The sequence below is a fragment of the Microtus ochrogaster genome, chromosome 10 (assembly GCF_000317375.1).
Source record: "Microtus ochrogaster isolate Prairie Vole_2 chromosome 10, MicOch1.0, whole genome shotgun sequence".
Lineage (NCBI taxonomy): Eukaryota > Metazoa > Chordata > Mammalia > Rodentia > Cricetidae > Microtus > Microtus ochrogaster.
The window spans coordinates 3,587,067-3,608,416 of record NC_022016.1 but is presented as its reverse complement, the minus strand read 5'-3'; the positions used below and the strand labels follow the sequence as shown (position 1 = coordinate 3,608,416).

Genomic DNA, 21,350 nt, shown 5'->3' with positions numbered 1-21,350 from the left:
AGAATGATAGGAATTTTACATAAAACTAAGCATTTACAAATATATATATATATATATATTCCCTAAAACTACATTTACTGGAGATATTATAAAACAAACAAACAAACAAAAACAAAACATTGTCTCACTTTCAGAATTTCTTAGTTGCCTATAGTTCTTAACTGCCTACAGAGAGTTGAGGAGCCCTGGGCTTTATACTCTATCCATGATAGCATGTCTAATTGTTGTCTTGCTCAATTTTATACTCTATCCATGATAGCATGTCTAATTGTTGTCTTGCTCAGCTTTATACTCTATCCATGATAGCATGTCTAATTGTTGTCTTGCTCAATTTTATACTCTATCCATGATAGCATGTCTAATTGTTGTCTTGCTCATCTCGTGTTTAAGCAGTCATGTTAGTGAGACTTTATGGGTGTAGCTTTTGACATTATTAGGAGACACAATATCAAAGTAAACTTTTTGTTCCCTGGGCTCTTATAAATTTTTTATTCCCCTCTTCTGCAATGATCACTGAGCTTTAGGTGCAGGGGTTCTTTTGTAAATACATTTGTTGGGAGACTGGGTTTTAGAATTCTGCATTTTGATTGGTTCTGATTTTCTGTAATGGTCTCCGTTTGAGTGGGAGAAAGTCTTGCTAGGGAAGAGAACATCAGATGATTACCAAATGCCAAATGGTCATTTATGAAAACACACATATGAGTAATATTATACAAACTGAGCAAGATGTACTTATGTATTTAAAATTATAGTTATATACATATTCATGAATGTTTATAAGAGAAACTAATACAAAAAAGAAGCCATTGATTTGAAAGAGAGCAAAGAAGAGAGGCTAAGTGAGAACTTGAAGGGAAGAAAGGGAAAAAGAGAAATGATATAATTATAACCTCAAGAATAAATAAATAAAATAATTAAAAGTTACTTTGTACCAAGTGTCATAGAACATCTGTTTTGGAACTAAGGATTTTGTACTTGGGAGCCCTTTAACAGTTGATGTTGTTGTCCTTCACTTAATCATAGTTTTCTTGTAGTTAACACATTGAGAATGCAGGAGATACTTTTTGATTCCTAATATAAGAAAAAGAAATTTTATATGTGTAAAGTGATAGATAAATTAATGGGTGGGAATGAATGTGATGTCATACTCATGTAGTATCAGAACTTGTGTGGTAGGGACAGATAGTTCAGGAAGTGCAATGTCACCTTGGGCTGTATAAAAAGCTTAAGACTGGGCTAAATGCGACCCTGTTTCAAACAAAATAAAACAGAATGACTGAATTGATGATGGATGGACAGAAGAAGGTTGACTGTATAAGAGTTTTACAACCCCATTATTTGTTTTGGGGGAGGAGTGGGAACACTTGCAATTGGGAACACACATTTGTTGTGTGCTTTTTACAGGTGGATCCTAACATTACCTACCAATGCATGGATCAGAATCTCAACAAAATCCCTGTCAACATCCCTTCTTCAGTCAAGAATTTAGATCTGAGCTTCAACACCCTGAAGACCTTAGGAAGTCATAGCTTCTCTAATTTTCCAGAACTTCAGTTTCTGGATTTATCCAGGTAATAAATGAGCTTTTCCATGTTGCACAAGGTGAGATAGTTATTTTTCTATCATTGTATTCTTGGGCAAGAAAATCTAGCTTATTCGAACTCAACTTCTTCTGGAACTCATTCATCCAGCAAATGTATTACTTACTGTATATTCTCGGAAAAACTACTTTTCTTCACCAGTTTCAGTTTGATGTACAGATAGAAAAGAATATTTAAGAACAGTTCTAACTTTTACATTAGCTTAAACTATTCCATTAGATATTTATGGACCACATCCTATATGCTGTACCCTAAGCTACAGAACAAGAACTTATAGATAATAACACACACTCCTAATTATTAAGTAGGATCAATACTCTCTTGAATGAGTTAATAAGTTAAAGTGCCACTGTTATTAGACACATAGCACAAATCCAACAAATGTTAATCAACTATAATACTGTGGTTTACAACAGTAAGTGATGAACTATGTGCAAATAACATTTGTGTTGGTTAGGAGAGGGACTGTCTTGTTATGTGTGGGTGAGGAGTGAGACATGAGGAGGTGCAGAAGATGCCTAAAATATTGAAAGTGGAATAGAGGATAAGAAAGATACTAACTTAGGAGAAAGATGCCAAGATCCAAGAAAAACATCTGCTATGAGCAAGAAGCAGTTGCTAAGATTTTCTTTTTCTGATTCAGTGCATTATACCATTTGTTGGAATATATAAACTTTTAACCAATATTTTAGACGGGAAGCTGAATCTTTCTATGTAAAATTTGTTCTTTGACAATTTCAATCATGGATGTAGTGCATCTTTTGCTCTTACCCCCACTACATTTGATTCCACCTGATCCCTGGTAGCCCTGACTCTTTCCAACAGATCCCCTTCTTATAGTCATACCTTTTGATCCCCTTCTTATAGTCATACCTTTTGTTTATTTTGTGACTCCCTGATTTTAACTATAGTCTCTGTGTGATCATAGATTTGCAAATACTTATTGGAGCCTAGTAGGTGTAACCAGTTGAAAACAACTAAAATCAATGTACCCTCCTTGATCCATGACTTTCTATTGGTAGGCTTAGTCTTGTGCAGGTTCAGAGTAGTTAACCACAGTTGCTGTGACATCATGTTTAAAATGGCTGTGTCTTTTCCAAAGATAGCCCCTCTTCACCCTGTCTTCTGACTCCTAAATTCGTTCTGCTCTCTCTTCCTCAGTGTTCTCTTATTCTTAAATACCTCTTTCAGGACTGACCACAGAACTGTTTTTCACTCCTGGTGTCTTGACCATCCAAGAATGTCTGTATTCTCCACTGTTTACTATAAAAAGAAGTGACGTGTGTTAATGGGTATAAATATATTTTTATAGTCATCTGGTACCCTGCTAATTTAACTAAACCACAGTAAAAAACCACCCTCCTTCCCACCCCAAACACTTGGGTCATTGATTAGTCTCTAATCACTGCTTTTTGACTTCTTTAACAATACCAACCATGGGTAACTTCCTGTGGAATGAGACAAAAATCTAACCCAAGAAAGATTTGTTACCTTAGAATAGATATGCTGACATTTCATCACCAGACACATCTTGCCTGAGAGTTAGTGCCTTAATTCATAGGGTTCATAGCTGGATGAGATCACTGAAGACTTCTCACCCAGCAGCCTCTACACCACCTTCCTGTGAAATCTAGCCATTGGGAGGGACGTGGCCAGCTCAGCTTCAGCGTTACATCAGTGGGGGCTGTGATGATCAGAGGCATCCTTCAAGTCTGAAGTAGATAAAGGGGATTCATTTTTTCTGTAGTGTCTATAAAATTACAGAAATGTTCCATATGTCTATATTCTGAAATTCCTTGATAAAGATCAAGATTATGGCCAGTGGTGGTGCACGCCTTTAATCCCAGCACTCAGGTGGCAGGGAGAGGCCAGCCTGGTCTACAGAGTGAGTTACAGGACAGACTCCAAAGCTGCACAGAGAAACCCTGTCTCAAAAAACTAAAACAAACAAACAAACAAAAAAGATCAAGATAAAGAAAGGCTTCTGCAGAGCAGTTATTACTATCAAAAAGTCTGAAACTACCTACCCAATGTGATATATTCTTTACTTGGGTATTGATAGAATATTACAAAGTGGGAGGGCAACAACTCTGTGCACAAAGAAGAATGGAGCTCATTCTTCCTCCAATATTTATAACTCTATGATGTGATTCATGTAAATTTTACCTGAGTCTCAGCATTCACTTTTATTAAATTGTCTTAGTGGTACTATTGCTGTGAAGATACACAACATTTATAAAAGAAAAATTGAATTGTGGTGATTGACTTACATGTCATATATTCAGTCCATTTTGTTGGGGAGCACAGCAGCATGCAGGCAGGCATGATGCTGGAGAAATAGTCAAGTGTCCTACATCTTGCAGGCAGCAGTAAGTGGGCTATCTGTCATACTCGGGGAAGTGGCACACTTCCTACAGAAGGTATGGTCCGGATTAAAGGTGTGCCTTCCAGTCTCAAGGTCTGGATTAAAGGCCTGTGTAGAAGAGCCTCTTCCAACAAGACCACACTTCCTCCAACAAGGGCATACCTCCTAATAGTGCCACTCCTTGAGTTTAGAGGAGCTAAATAGATTCAAACTACCACATAAATGAAAATTATAAATCTCACTGCATGGTTAAATGTTATTAGGTACTGCATGTAGTAAAATTATTTAGTGAGTTTTATGAGTTTAACAAAATACTATTATAATCATTTTATTAGATTTTACACTTTTGTTTTCCTAGGAGGTTTTCAGGGAACTGAGTTAGACAGGGAAGTAGAAGAGTAGAAAGAATAACTTCTCAATTCTTAATAAAAGAGGACATAGCTCTCATCAATGTCCTGGATAACTGAGCATTGATCTATACTACACCCTAAGAACATTCCTTAAATGCTTTTAATATATGCTTAGGAAGAAGTCAGGTTTCTTTTCCCTTAGATCAAAGGATGTTTTGCATTAGTGCCGGGCAGACAAGCTGTTCCCCAAACCTTTCCAAAGGTGTTTAATGTGTAGTAACTAGTCTCCTAACAGTGTTTTGTAATAGATCAGGTAGCCCTTAGAAACATACATGCATGTTTGAATTTTTTCTTCTTGGGTCTAAGAAAACGGAGTTTTGAAGGATTTGAGTGACTTACCTACAGTAATATTGAATAATATTATTTACCTCAGCAGACTAGAGCATCAGCTAATATCTCCGGCTTCCTAGTTTAAAATCTCTTCATGGTATCACTCCATTTCTCTAAAGTTATGAGCTGGATATTATCAGATAGAAAGAGAGAAAGAGCTTTTTGTCCTTATCTGCTATATATGGCAATATATGTATATGATTATGGACTACAAAATTACATAACTGAGAGAGGGAGCTTGAGAGAGAATCAAACTGAATTGCATAATTTAGTAGTGGGATGATTGAAACACAGACAAAATATGGTTCCAAAGACCATGTATGAAGGCAGGAGAGTAGATACATCCAATCCTGGTTACCTGGCCTCCTCTTCCAGTATTCTTTCTACAATACCCCAATCCTTTGTCAAATTACCAATAAATAACCAAAGCACAGACCAGAGTTATTTTCTTACCTATGATCATCCCAAAGAAAATAGGAAAAGTGGGGGCTGCTCTAAAAGTTTAGGAAATTACACTTTTGCAGACTGTGTCTGGTAAGCATCTTCAGTGAAGTCTATCATGCATATAGGTTGACTGCATATGAGTTCTGTTGCTAGTTTGTCTCTATGGATGCTATATATAGTACAGCTTATTGATGTTGGGATAAAACTCATATTTATTGGGCTTGTGATTTTCTACTTTATTTGCAAGTCTTCTCTTCACAACTTCACATTCTCCTTCCTCATCTCCCTTGTCGCCCAGAGCCACAGAGGCTATGTATTGTGGTTCCTCCTTGTGCCATGCTTGCTGCTTAATTTGGTGTTCAGACCCACTGCTTGCTTCCCCTTTATTCTTATTTATCATTAAAATTTCCACTTAAATATTTGCCAAGAAGTCTGTTTCATCCCCTAAAATAGGGTCAACTCCTTTGATGTGAACATTCCTAGCCCACTTTCTACTTCTTCTGCAAAACTTACTCACATCACTAATTATTAACATTTACCTGTGAAAATGACAGATTTAAATACCTAGCTGTCACATATGAGTAAATTTTGTAAATATTAATGCTATCCTTGACACTTAGGTATAATTATTTATGTCTTTGAATTGACTTTCACCAGGCATTTATTACGACTAACAACCATCCATATAGTCTGTACCCATCAGATGTTCAATCACAGCTATGTGTGGAAAGAAATGCCTGAATTTAATCTAAGACTATTACATATTCTGTCAGACAAACAGTCATTTATGCCCCAATTATTGATTTTGAATTGATTTCCTTCTGATGGATTTGTTGCCATGCATAGTTTATCACAGTAGCCAGTGTGAAAATGCTGGACCTGCACACACCATTGTCAATTGCCTTGCTTTGTGTGTTTGTCTCCTCACAATAGTGTGGTATATCCCATATGTTTTTATTGTGAGTTTGCAGGAATTGTTATGATGCTATAAAGTTTTATTAAGCAAAAACACATAATTGGTATCTCTTTTCCCCATAGGTGTGAAATTGAGACAATTGAAGACAAGGCATATGAGGGCTTACAACAGCTCTCAACCTTGATACTGACAGGAAACCCTATCCAGAGTTTATCCCAGGGAAGTTTTTCTGGACTAACAAGTTTACAGAATCTCGTGGCTGTAGAGATAAATCTGGATTCTCTAGAGAGTTTACCTATTGGACACCTTAAAACCTTAAAGAAACTCAATGTGGCTCACAATTTTATACATTCCTCCAAGTTACCTGAGTATTTTTCCAATCTGACAAACCTAGAACACTTGGACCTTTCTAATAACTATATTGAAACTATCCACCACCGAGACTTTCAGGTTTTATTTGAAAATCCCCAACTCAATCTCTCTTTAGAGCTGTCCTTGAACCCAGTTGACTTTATTCAACCTCGAGCCTTTCAAGGAATTAGGCTCTATGAATTGACTCTAAGAAGTAATTTTAACAGCACAAATGTAATGAAAACTTGCATTCAAAACCTGGATGGTTTGCAAGTTCATCGGCTGATCTTGGGAGAATTTAGAAATGAAAGGACTTTAGAAAGTTTTGACCTTTCTGTCACGGATGGATTGTGCAATGTGATCATTGATGAGTTCCGGTTAACGTATGTAGACAACATTTCTGGTGATATTACTGATTTTAATTGCTTGGCAAATGTTTCTGTAATGTCTCTGGTAAGTGTGCATTTAAACAACCTAGAACACATTCCTAAATATTTCAAATGGCAAACCTTAGTAGTCACTAGATGTAGCCTTAAGGAATTTCCTTCTCTGGACCTCCCCTTTATTAAACATTTGATTTTTACAACCAACAAAGATCCTCCCAGTTTTGCAGATGTGAATCTGCCAAACCTTACGTTTCTAGATCTCCATAGAAATGGTCTCAGTTTTATGGGTTGCTGTTCTTCCTCTCATTTTGGAACAAGCAGCCTGAAACACTTAGACTTTAGCTTCAATGGTGTCATCAGTATAAGTAAAAACTTCATGGGTTTAGAACAGCTGGAATACCTGGATTTCCAACATTCCACTTTAAAAAAGACCACGGAATACCCAGTGTTCTTATGCCTTGAAAACCTGCGTTATCTTGACATCTCTTATACTAACACCAAAATTGACTTCAATGGCATATTTTATGGCTTGACTAATCTTAACACCTTAAAAATGGCTGGGAATTCTTTCAAAGACAATACCCTTTCAGACGTCTTTACAAATATGACAAACTTGACATTCTTGGATGTTTCTAAATGCCAATTACAGCAAGTATCTTGGGGGGTATTTGACACACTCCATGGACTTCTGTTACTAAATATGAGTCACAACAACTTACTGCTTTTGGATCCATTCCATTATAAACAGCTGCACTCTCTCAAGACACTTGATTGCAGTTTTAATCTCATAGAGACTTCCAAAGGAATGCTGCAACATTTTCCAAAGAGTCTAGCCTCCATAAATCTTACTAATAATTCTTTTGCTTGTACATGTGAACATCAGAACTTCCTGCAGTGGATCAAGGACCAGAGCCTATTCTTAGTGAATGCTGAAGAAATGACATGTGCAACACCTGCAGAGATGAAGGGCTCCCTGGTATTGGATTTCAGAAATGCCACCTGTCATATGCATAAGACTATCATAACCGTGTCAGTAATCAGTGTGCTTGTCATATCCACCATAGCATTTCTGGTCTACAAATTCTATTTTCACCTGATGCTGATTGCTGGTTGTAAAAAGTACAGCAGTGGGGAAAGCATCTATGATGCCTTTGTCATCTACTCCAGTCATGATGAAGACTGGGTGAGAAATGAGTTGGTAAAGAACTTAGAAGAAGGGGTGCCCCCCTTTCAGCTCTGTCTCCATTACAGAGACTTTATTCCTGGTGTAGCCATTGCTGCCAACATCATCCAAGAAGGCTTCCACAAGAGCCGGAAGGTTATTGTGGTGGTGTCTAGACACTTTATCCAGAGCCGCTGGTGTGTCTTTGAATATGAGATTGCTCAGACATGGCAGTTTCTAAGCAGTCACTCTGGCATCATCTTCATTGTCCTGGAGAAAGTGGAGAAGTCTCTGCTGAAGCAGCAGGTGGAGCTGTATCGCCTGCTCAGCAGGAACACCTATCTCGAGTGGGAGGACAATGCCCTGGGGAGGCACATCTTCTGGAGAAGGCTCAAAAAAGCTCTACTAGATGGAAGAGCCTGGAATCCAGAGGGAACAGCAGAGGTAGAAGACAATCTAGAAGCAACAACTTCCACCTGAGAAGGATAAAACTCTGTGTTCAACACTATTTCTGGCTGCTAGTATTAGATGTTACAGCTTACCAAAAGTTCTGGTGTAGAAAAGGATTCCATGGTGCACATGGTACCAAAAAGCTGGTAACCTAATGGACCTTACAGAGCAGAAAGAGGTTAATACTATGATGACAGTCCATACCTTCCATGTGTCTTCTTTAACCAACTCACGCAAAGAATCATAATCAAAAGGGTTGACTCCTACCATTTCAGACTGAGAAGAGGCTATGCTCAATGAAGCAGAAAGGAACATTTGTCTTCCCTTGGCCTTTTGAAAATAAAATATATTATAAACCGTGTTTCAACTTCTTTAAACAAGTTTTGGTAGTGTCAACTGAATTGAATGTTTGCTAACTTTTCTTTTTTTTTCTTACTAATGCAATTTAAATTCCACTGGTTCTCTTTGAGTATCTCTGATTCAAAGTTCATCATCCATTTTATATCACTTTCCTTTGTACTTAATTCTTCAGGAAACCAGATTAATAGATGCTCACAGACATCCTAGCCATTACTGAGTATGCTGTATTTATTAAGTAAAAATTCCTAATGTACTTTCATTTTTATAAATTCAGTTACCATTTTTTATGTTTTGTCTATGCACTCATATCATAAATAAGGCTGTTAGAGATATGCTAGAAATGCCCATATTTAACTTCAATTTTTCAAGAAAGTGTGTAAAATATACTCTGTCACTTTGTCACTGAGTGTCATTCTTAAATTATTACCTATTAAGTTATGGATGACATAGAGGCAGTGTTAAAAATAATTTGGTTTATAGAATATTTTTAATCAGGGGAGAATAACAGAGAATAATGCGGAAACCAAAATCAGATAACTTGATCATTTCTTCTTGAAATATCCAGAATCCTAGACGCTCACATAACTGAGTGGCAACACAAACTATGCTACCGTACTGTTCCTTTTCATCAAGGATACTGTTTGATGGCCTGGAAGATCCCGTCAGGGAGTCATGGAAATAGATCTGAGGTCCTTTCCCTTCATTTTTCATTTTTGGTCGTGCTTTGTGAGATGAGTGAATGTTGGGAGTATACAATTCTCTTCTTGTTAGGTATCACCTCCTCATGACATTTAGGGAGGGAGAATTTATCATTAAGAAAACAGGGCATTCAAAGGGTTTCTCAGAAAATTATTTTTTAGCCGGGCGGTGGTGGCGCACGTCCTTAATCTCAGCACTTGGGAGGCAGAGGCAGGCGGATCTCTGTGAGTTCGAGACCAGCCTGGTCTACAAGAGCTAGTTCCAGGATAGGCTCCAAAACCACAGGGAAACCCTGTCTCGAAAAACCAAAAAAAAAAAAAAGAAAGAAAGAAAATTATTTTTTTTACTTTCTCATAATGGCATGTGCCAAGATAGAACAGCAAAAACATTCATTGGGAATTGCAATATTACAAGCACAATGAGATTTTACCTTATTCCTGTCAGCATGACCACTATATAAAATGACATGTAGACTGTGTGTGTTTGCATGTGTGTGTACATGCACATGTGCACATAGTACTTCTATATTGCTTGCAGGGTATAAAATAGTTGAGGCATTACACTAAACTGTGCATGTTTCTTAATAAAGAAAACCAAGTAGAAATATTATAATATCTAACAATAAGAATTTCAAAAACCTCATTTGGTTTCCTTTGTTAATTATCACAATATTCATAATACTCAGATCATGGACACAACCCAAATGTTCATTGACAGGTTAATACATATAGGTAGTATACTATATACTTGCAATGGAATGTTATTTGACCTTGGAAAATATGCAAGTTTTGTTATTTGTGACAACATGCATAGAAATGGAGTTTTTTTATTCTTTGTGAAATAAGTCAGCCAGAGAAGGAATTGGAATTTTGAGAACTTATAATGAGGTGAATAAAAATAGAAAGAAGTGATATACAGGACAACAGAAGAGGAAGACAAAAGAAAGCCAGGCTTGGAATGGAGTTCTTTAAAATCACTTTAAATAATTTTGTTTCAAAGTGACTCAAATGATGGTGTGGATTTATTAATATTAAAAAAGATTCCTTATTTTTTGTATTTCCCTTCAGCTTAATCATACCTACATAATTATTAGTCTCTTCTTACCTAGATGAGGTAGATGATAAGGAATTAATTTCTTGATTTTCTTGATGTAAAACTGAAGTTCAATATAGTGTAGGTCTTTTCAATCTACCAGTCAATACGTGAGAGGCAAGGCCCCAGCCTGGTCCTCATTCCATCTCAGGGAAACTGTTGTGCACTCCAGCCCATTGCTTCATGCTTCAATTTGGCAAATCAAGAAGTGAAACCCCTGCAGTTCTCTATGTGGTTAGTGCCAGTCAGGGTTTTTCAACTTAAATCATGAATCATTAAACAAATACATATGCATGCATGTATTATGCACACAGTGGTTTATTTATAGCACCTCTTTCCATAAAGGGCTTGGGAGAGCTTCCAACAAAATGTACATGGACAATAAGGTTAATCAGAAGTAGGAAATATGGATAGAAGAGAGGAATGAAAGACATGGAAAGTTTTGACAGTGTATTCCAGGTGAAATTCCAGAGAGATCCCCTGAAATTTTGGAAAGTATGACTTCCTGAACTCATTTTTAGAGTTTATTAGTTGTGTGACGTGGGCTTCACTTGTCTGCGAGCTAGTCACCTTATAAATAAAACGAAGATCAGGATGTTACTTTTTAAGCCATTGCAAAGTAAAGTATATATTTAATGTAAGGGGCTTTCTCATGGGTATTCAGAGAGAAGCACTGAGTGGTTTTCTCAACAATAACATTTTAATCCCAGCTAGTCACAGCTTGTAGGACCACAGTAGTGCCTATGACTAAAGTGATAGTTTCTTTTTTACTTTGCTTCTGCTAATATGAGTTACCTGATTCTAACTTCCTCTTGAACTTTATAGCCTTTTCAGAAATCCTTGGTGGGTTCCTGGAAAGTCATATGTGGACTTGTGAGAGTCCTCAGACATGTTCCTGGGTATTTCTGTGGGACTGCGGGCCACATCTTGCCATCACCTTTGCTTCCCTAATGTTGAACACCATGCCTGACAAAGTAAATATGTGAAGAACAGATGGATAATTAATGTACCATCTCTTCGTGTGATGTTTCTCGTCCTCTGTACTTCACAGTTAAGACACTAAAGTCCCAAAGATCTTAGCTTTCAATTTAGTTTACACAGTTTTGAAATTTTCTGTCTGTCACTAGCATGGATATTCTCAACTACTTCTTCACTTATTTACTTGATATCATGTTTTCCAACACTTTGAAGAAGGTTGGGGAAAAAGAGTTATCAAAATAAAAAGTTTTCTCTAGTGAACACTTTAAAGTCTTATTCTCCTAACTTATGAAAAGTATCTGAGTAGAATTCTCAGGCCATGCCAATGTGATGGATGCCCCCAATATTACTTTAAAGAATTAAGGCTTCAAGATTTTTATTAACATATCCAAAGTACACAAGGCATTAAATGGCAGAAATTAAAATTCAACTTGTTATATCAAATTATTTTTCTACTACTTTTTTTTTCTGTTTGGGATCAAGATTAGAATGCTACTGCTCTCTATTTTTATTTATTTATTGTGTACTATGTTCAAAAGTCAAAACTAGAATTCAGTTATGAAGTTTGTGCCAGAGAATAACTGCTAGGCTGCAAGAGAAGCTGGGGAATATGAAAATAGTATTTGAACTTGAAAATTTCCTCCTATAACTATGGACTAAGTCTCCACAATTCAGCTCTCCTTTCTGATGGAATAAACTTCTTTCCATGAAGCTTCCACTTATGCTAATGCATCCATACAAACAGCCAGGCTAATCGGACCAGCTGTTTTTGTCTTTATCGTAATTTCCCAACATTCTTCACTTGGGGATTTCTTCTGTCACAAGGTTTTTAATTGGTCATCCTTTCAAACATTCATTAAATGGTTGAGACTTATCACTAGAAACAAACGCAAGGAAATAATTAAGCTGATAGAGTCTGAGGGCTGTGAGTTTTGCAAAGCACCTTGATATGGAATTTGAATTGGACTGTTCAAGGCAGGAGAACAAGTCTTTTGATACAGTTTCCTACTCATAGCATGCTTGTACTTTCTTTTAGCTTTATCAGATTAAAGGATTCAAAGCATCTCAGCTTCATACCTACAATGCATGCAATCTGTTTTGTAGATGCACTGAAAATTAAATGGTTAGAGAATTTGACTTATATATTCCCACCATTAACTATCCTAGTTATTACTGAAGAAGGAGGTTGCAAATTTTTAAATCATATCCTAAACTGCCTTCTTTTACTTAACAGTTCTAGAAAATGCAAAGAGTTAGTCTAGATTTGATTTGTGGTTCTATTATATGTTCAAAAAGTAATTTAGAACAAGTTTCATACTCCAATTTCAGTTTGTTCACCTAAGCGTTAAGGGTTACTTTCCATTGCACCATAGGCTTACTATGAACAAAAGAAATTGTTCTGGGGAGTCTCAGCATAAATCTTAATTTACCTTATTAAAGGGGCCTAGCAGGAATGAGAAAGACCACAAGCCTGGCATGAAGTTGATTTAGTGGCCTGGGATTCTGGCTACCTCCTAAAGCAGGAGATCTCATATGTATGGTCTCAGCTAGTGAGTCATCTCTCAAACAGAATGGAAAAACAATGCAAGGGGATCACTTTTCTGAAAGACATAGAGTCAAAAGTCCCTGTATCTAGAATTTATAATGGAAAAAAGGCCAAATACTGTTTATTTCTAATGAAGCAGAAACCTAGTTCCCTGAGAATGTCTTTCATGATGGAAAGTGAGCAATAATTCTGGTTTTCCATTTACATAGGTCATGTCTTGAAAGTCCCTAAAGAGCCTAGAAGTCCAGGTTCCAAATACAAAAAGTACACAATAGCATCTTGGTAGAGTGAACTTGACCAAAATGCAGAAATGGATGTCCAGAGACTGCTTCTAATGTATTAATAACCATAATGATAAATTCTATCTGCCAAATATTTGATATGTACCTGGGACTGTTTCAATTTAATTGCATCACTGGCCTTCTAATACAGCTCTTAGAAACACTGTCCTTTCACATACAATGAAACTGAGATCAAGGAAGTAATTGTCGAGTTGGACGAGGCAAAATTCAAATTGGCCTGATTGCCAGGGCTGCGAATTTTCTACCACACAATGCCCTGCTGCAGTGTTCTGAGCGTTTTTGCTGGAGGTTGTTAGAGCAGTAATGAGAGAATCATTTGGACAAGGTCAACAACTCCCATACCATTTCTTAGAAATTGAAGGTTTCAAAGGCGGAACGTGCAACTTTCCTTGATTTCTATGGAAATGAAGATGGTCCCTCCTGTGATGGTGCTAAGTGATGGGTCTGAGGTAAATGTGTGTTCTTGGCACAAATTGTCCTGTTCTAATAGTGTTGATTATAATTATAAAATAATATGCTTCTGAAAGGCTGCAAGCAATTCTAGGAATAACAATAAGGCTTTAGAAACAATGTGGTATTTATATGAGAAGTGTTTTGTTGAAAATTAAACCTGTGTTTAGGAGAAAGGATCTTGTTGTTTGCACCTAGGAAATTGTCACGTTATGTAATTAAATCAAATCCAGTCAGTTGTCAATTTGAATTTCTGTCTTACACTAACAATATTTTGTCACCTACAACTAACAAGATAGGACTGACCAGAAGTAATCCAGCAAGTCTCTTTACTCAAACCTTGTTTCTCTAATTTTTTTAGGACCGAGAAAAATAATGGAATTGTGTGGTCAATTTTTGCTAACACTGAGAATTAGCTTTGCCTTCAAGATCTTCTCAGATTTTCTGTAAGAAATAAGTTTTCTGCTCAAGGGATTTCATAGGAGGCACTATATAGAAATAAGTGAAGAATCTATCCTGGAGAAGCTAACTTGACCTCCTTCCTTAGGACTGAAAAAAAAATGTCCTTCTTCAAGATTAAAAAAATCTTTGATGCTCTATGACCTCAAAGGTAGAAGAAATTATGAAATTTAATTTTGTATGTATTTCTCTTTTAAAATAATGTTTATCACAACATCTCCAATTCTTTATTTGTGTTTTCGTTTTGCCAAGGACATCAGGAGGTTTAAAGTAGATCTTACAATGGAAATCATGAAAATAAGAATATGTCAAGATTCACCAGACTTAAGAATCACTTGATGATTTTGACTTTATTTAGTGATATATGTCTACTTGTATATATCTGCATTTATATGTCTTTTTCTAGAAATTTTGGTTGAGAATCAGATTTTAGGAATCTGTATTTTAAAAATATTCCACATGTAATTTTTAAGTATCTAAGAATGACTCTTTTAATAGGAAATAGGATAATGTTTCATGTTTAACATGGCCTTGGATTCTATTCTTGAGATTTATTGCTAAGCTTCATGAAAGCCAAAGAAAGAACAACAGAATGAAGCATGCGAGTATCTTTGTTAAGAAAAAGGAAGTGTCTTACTTAGCTGATTATTTCATTCTTTTACATGGTATAGTTGATTCTTCTTAATCCTATCAGATAAGACTAATAAAAAGAATCTCATCTCTTTGATCTGATCTTTCTACACACAGTTAAAAGTAATATATAACCTGACAGCCATATTTTTCTTTGTTTCTACATATTATGTTGCCTTTTTTCATCCCCTTGCTAGCTGAGATACAGCAAATACTTATATCAGAAGAATATCATGGTGTATGATGAACTATCCTAGGCATCTGTTGACAGATCTCATTTACAGATTTATCAATCTCAAACTCATCACATCAAACTTACTTCCATTTGCAAACTGAACATTACCCTTGGTGCTGACTTATAAATATTCAACAAATGGCTTTCTCTGGAAAACACGGGGCTCTCCTGTACAGACTTGCTATGTAATTGTCAGTCTTCACAGGAATCCCCTTTCATTCCTGTTGAGGGGAGGTAAAGCAGTGAGCGCTAACAGCTAAAATGCAGTCATTTTGGTCTTTAAACTAGCAACCCCGAGTCTTCTGGAGGAGACTGTGGCTCCCCAGAGGGAAATGCCTGCTGGAGAAACTTACTACTTGCAAAGAGCACTTTTGAAATGAACTGCAGGGATGAATCTCTGGTTAGTGCTGTGTTCAGCACACTGCAGGGTCCTGCTGAGTCTTTATCCTTCATCATTTCTACAGCATTGGCTGTGGCCTGAGAGCCAGCGCTGCTAAGAGTATCCTATCCTGCCACTGAATTATGGGCTGGCAATTTTGGAGTTCAGGATACAGGTTAGCTGCTGGAAGACTCCTTCAAATCCTAAGTATCACACTGAGGTAGAACCACTGATGTGCAGGGTTTGGTTTGCTTGTAAAAACGATGGGTGAATTTTTTTTTAATGGTTCTATGCTTGTAGCTAGTTACAATAATTTATGACTAGTAAATAATGACCTCTATAAAAATACATGTGGGGTTGTAATGTGAGCTTATTAGAGGGCAGAAAAAAGTACATCGGAAGATACAGATACTTAATATATTTGAAGGCATTACTAGTGAAAGAGGCAAATAAAAAGAAGCAACATACTCTAAGATGACAGGCTGAAGTTCTAGTCACTCCTATTTCTGTTCTAAGGAGCTCACCTCCTTAAGATAATCTCATCTGTAAAAATTCCAGGATGAAGTAAATGTTCATTCCTACAATACAGTTCTGCAATTAGAAGAGTAACTCTGTCATGCGCCTATTTTGCTATCCCTAACTTGTGGTCCTAGCATTTGGGACCAAATGATAGTGTACAAAGAATAGAAGAGTCTTTCAGGGACTGAAAAGAGAGGTCGGTGGTTAAGATCACTGGATGTTTTTCCCAAGTGCCTTTGTTCAATTCCCAGCCCCTTCATAGCAGCTCACAACTGTCTATAACTCCAGTTCTAGGGCATCCAGCATCCTCACATAAGCATATATCCAGGCAAAATACCAACATACATAAAATTTTAAATTAATAAATTATTTTCTAAAAGAATAATCTTTCATTAATTGGTGAAGTATTTAAGTATCAATAATCCCCACTCTTTTCTCAGTTCCTGGAGAAGATTTAGCTAAGATCAGTTGAATGTTGGACAGCTTATTATGGAAGCAGGAATTAAGGTGATTGGCTGGTGAACTGGAACAACCAATGATACTTTGTTTGCTTGTTGACAAAGGCAAGTTATTGGACCTCTTCCTCACATTTTCTATTTCTTTGTCTACAGGATGAGAATATTTATACAATGGTACTGTAAGGTATGATAGCTTTGAGAACCAAGTAAAACTGAGGATTCAAGAAAATTCATTACAGTGCATTTGGACTGCCATAAAAGAAATGTCAAAATGTATAATCCTGAGAACACCTTCCACCATGTATAGGCACTTAAAAAGTTTGTAAATTAATCATCTACACCATTTTTTACAAGGTTATCTTATAGTTTAGCAATTTTTATACTCGGTCACTTTGAATAATCTTAAAGAGAGAAAAACTGTTTGCCTAAATCTGAGCACATCTTGGAGTAACACTTGCAGTTCTTGTTTCCCACACTTGGCATTTAAAGTGATATATTGCAGGCACATACACTGCTTGCTATGGAAGTGCCATCCGACCCCTGGTTCCTCTCACCATCTGTGAATTCTTGTCAGTTCAGAGTAAACTCTGCATAAATTTCACCATTGGAGTCTGCTGTTAACAGAGGGCTCTGTTCCTTTTTTCTTCCTGCTGTGTCTTAAAATGCCATCTATGATTGCCCAAGTTATCTAAAGTGCAAATAAAGCCTGTCTTTCAGGACTTACAGGAGCTTCCCTTCCAAAGTTCCTCCTGAGCTATGGCATGCTACCTCCTGACCTGTTCAGTGTTCCTGTTTCTGCCCTTCTTTCTTCTCCGGCAGCTCCATCTTCCAACAACCAGAAGTTCAGTTATGTTCTCTGGCCACATGCCTTCATCATCTTCTTTTCTTTGTATTTCCTTTCTCTTTTTATGTTTATTTAGTGTGTGAATATTTGTGCATGTGTGCACATACACTCTACACTCATGTGCAGATCATAACCACCTGTAGTGACCAGAGAGTAATCTTACAACTTTATGGGAGCTGATTTGCTTCTTCCACCATATTACTTCGAGGGATTGAACTCAGGTTGTCAGGCCTGGTGGCAATTACCTTACCCTTTGAACCATGTTTATGATCCTCTTTACACACTTTTGGACACTAAGTTAGTTTTGGTTTGGTAATCATTCGTTGTCTTTGTCTCTTTAACTTCTCTTTCTCTTTTTTTTCCCTGCCATTACCCTTACCCCAAGAGTAAGATTAATTCCATCTTCCCTATTTGTTGGTGTTTGTTCCTTCTTTGTGCTTTCCCTTCTCTTTCTGTTTGTGAACTCCAGAAACCTTTGTTTCACAGGATAACTAATGTGCATTTTATTTCGGTGTGTTGGAAATGACATACCCAGTACTGGAAATCAAACAGGTCCATGCATATGTCATATATCACAGTTACTGCTAAATAGGAGTAATATCTGCTTTCAGATTTGATAGCAGAGAAATTTACTGAATGAAATTCTCGCTTTCATTTTCCTCCAAAAGTTTTCTACATGTCAGAATTATGCTTCCTACGTTTTATAGAGTTTAGATCATTTACACACAAATACACACGTGCACACATGTACTATGACAACATGAAGGTTGTAGGGGAAGAAAATAATGATAATAGAAAACATTGTTTTAAAGCTGAATGTGCTTCAATGCTAGCTCTGTAGACAGCTCATTACAGAATAAGAAGGGGAGTTCTTAACCTGAAGAACAGAATGAGTGAAAAGAAAAAAAAAGTGAGAAAAAAATAAACTGAAGTATGTTCATAGCAGAGCAGTAATAAAGAGTACAGTATAAATAGCTGTGTAGCTGCCAATAGTGTTTGATATCATCTGTTACTGACAGTCATTTCTCACTACCGTTTTCATTTGCTAACCCATCCATTAAGGATACTATATTGAGTACTTATTCAAATGCGTAGTGCTCGGGGTAAGTAATCACTCACTCACAAACGCTAACACTTTTTTTGATGTGCTAATGTTATAAAATGTGAAAAACATGACATGAAAAAGAGTAGATTTAGCATTAAGTCCACTAATTAGTGGCCCAAGATTGAGGAAGAGCGAGTTCTTATTGTGGTGTTGAATGAACTGGCTCTGTGACACCGACTGAGGGAATTCTAAACCAGACTTGAAGTAACGTGAGTCATTTGTTTTGTATTAAAGACTTTCTGGGAATTGAGCAACTCCACACTTTTCAGAAGTAGGCAAACATTCTGGCCTATTGCAACATCGGAGCTGCAGAGTGCCTGTTGTAAAAAGTGTTCCGTTGCTTTGAATGTTACTGGAGATTGTGTAACGCGGTGACACACTATCTCTTTTCCCCGTTCTTCATGCCTCAAAATCAAAGTGTCATGACCTGGCAGTTGTACTTTCCTAGAGACGATAGTGCAATTAAAAGAACACATTACTTGGAAATAATCTGCTATCATTTCAGAAAATGGATGAATTTTTTCATTTTTAAAGTTTTACTCTAGATAGGAAAAGGTACAGAAAGATGAGCTATTCCCTGCCCCAGGGAAATGTGAGTTTGTCTGTAAGGATAATTTAAAATCTCTAGAAGTAAATGACCCCTTGTATCAGGTGCACTCACACAAGAGACTTGAGCTGGCCTCTTAGGTCTCAGCTAGCATTGTTCTTTCTCATGTCAGGAGTACAGTGAGAGGCATGGATTTAACCAAGTCAAACCTGTCTGTTCTTATGCCATGATACTGACTTTGGGACAGTAATAAATTGGCGACAGTAGCAGCAGCTCTGAAATGGTATCAACCCCACAATAGCCCATAACAATAATAGGAAAGTGGGGAAATGAAGGAGAGGATAATAAAGGAGTAGCCATTTGGAAGAGTTCTACTTAATCTGTTTTATGTCATTCAAGTGTTTTTAAAGGCTAAGCAATTATGATCATCACTAGTAAGCCATTTTAGGACATTTACCCTTTATTCTTTCCAAAACAGGGGTTTCTTCTCCAACCATACAATATCAGAACTAATAACAAAGATTATTAAGTCTATCTATACTAAATGTTCCAGTCTCTGAGCAGTTACCATATGCAAAGCACAGTTTTAGGTGTTTTATGCATATTATCTTTTTTTTAACCCAGTAGTCAAACCCTGGAGATGGGTGTCTTTAGTGTCCTCATTTAGCAAAGGAGAAAATCGAGGCTTAGGAAGGGGCGCTCATTTGTCCAAATGACTTTGTCAGTAAATATTAACCAGTAAGATGTCATATGGAAACCTATATGTACTCTGTTGGAGAGTCTGTGCTGTCAAACCTCAGCTAGCCTGGCTGTTTCACCCTTGCCAAGAAGCTTGGCATTTCTTGAGAGGTGAGAAATGCCACAAGAATGTACACAGAGATTTCCTACACTCAACTGCATGGAGAATTGCTTTGATTGGATTCAGCAGCATCTTTGCAGTATGCTGAGCAATTACAATACAGTGTACTTTGATGAAATGAAATGAGATGACATATGCAATACAATCAATATCATGCCTACTTAAAACTTAAAATTCTAAAAGTATTGGAGTAAAATATAAGGGAAATACTTTAAGATATTGGCATAGACAATGGATTTTTATATGTGCACAGGGCTCTACAGGCATAGGAAATAAAATTTTAAAAATTAATAGAAAGGATAACATCAAACTCAAAGCTTCAGGAAAGCAAACAATGGACAAATAGACACTCTAGAAACTGAAGAAAGTATGTGCTAGTGATTCATGTTTCAAAAGATTGGTATGTAATAATATATTCATGGCAATAAAAAGGAATAAATAAATCTTAGTGCCCAATTAAAAACAGGCAAAAAAAGGGACATTTGAACTAAACTTTTCAAAATAAACACAGAAGGTCAATGAAAGAATGATAGTATCTTTTGTAACAGTAGGCATCAAAGAATGAAAACTAGGCTGAGATTGCATTTCATACTTTTTAGCATGGCTATTGTCAAAAATAAAACTAAAGTAAAATAACAATAAATAAACAAACACAAAAATTCTTCAAAATCCCAAGCAAATCAACCAACTAGCAAAAGGATGTGAAGAGAAACATTTCAGTCATTTTGAGAACATTAATTAGATTTTAAGTAACTATATGGGTTCTTCAAACAAGCAAACAAAAAGCCTAAAATCAAACTATCAAGTGGCATAGCTAAATCACTATTGTAACCTATCTAAAAGAATAGAAGCCAGCATTCCATAAAGACATCTGTATATCTATGTCACTGTGACGCCCAGATATGGAGTCATTTCCATTTGCATCAGTGGATGAAAGGATAAAGAAAACATGGTGGGTAAAGCACAACGGAACACTATTCAATTAGAAATAAGAAGAAAATCTTGTCATATGTAATGGAATGAATAGAACTGGAGGAAGCCATGTTAAGAAAAATAATCTAGGCAGAGAAAGGCAATGGTTTTGCTTTCTGTTTTAGAGGTAGAAAGTAAAAATTTGATGAAAACTTTTATGTGAAAGCAGAACAATTCCTAAGAATGAGAAAGTTTTTGGGGGGCATGGGTTTGTAAGAAGACAAGATGAACTCATGGAGTGCATTGCACACACACAGACTCCAGAGCAAATCCACCAATCTTTATAACAGTGAAATCAGAAAAACAATGCTTGCCTGATTTGTTTAGCTCTAATTTTACCCACTGTTCGGCACATAATGGAGATACATTCTTTGAGATTGCAAGAAAATCCCTTTGTGTATGCTTATCACATTATTTTTCTCCATTATTTTGACGTTGGGCATTGTAGAAAGCATTTCATGTGCTTTCTCTCACATGTAACTCTTATTTTATAGAGCTATA

At 36.6% G+C, this 21,350-nt stretch overlaps 1 protein-coding gene across 1 annotated transcript in view; it reads left to right on the top strand.

The window, feature by feature from the left end:
- Nucleotides 1-9,649, top strand: part of Tlr4 (toll like receptor 4) — a 13,553-nt gene extending 3,904 nt beyond the window's left edge. The window contains exons 2-3 of the mRNA XM_005352592.3: nt 1,405-1,571; nt 6,189-9,649. Of these exons, the coding sequence (XP_005352649.1) occupies nt 1,405-1,571; nt 6,189-8,445 (2,424 nt within the window). The 3' untranslated portion in view covers nt 8,446-9,649. The remainder of the gene's footprint in view (nt 1-1,404; nt 1,572-6,188) is intronic.
- Nucleotides 9,650-21,350: the final 11,701 nt, after the last annotated feature.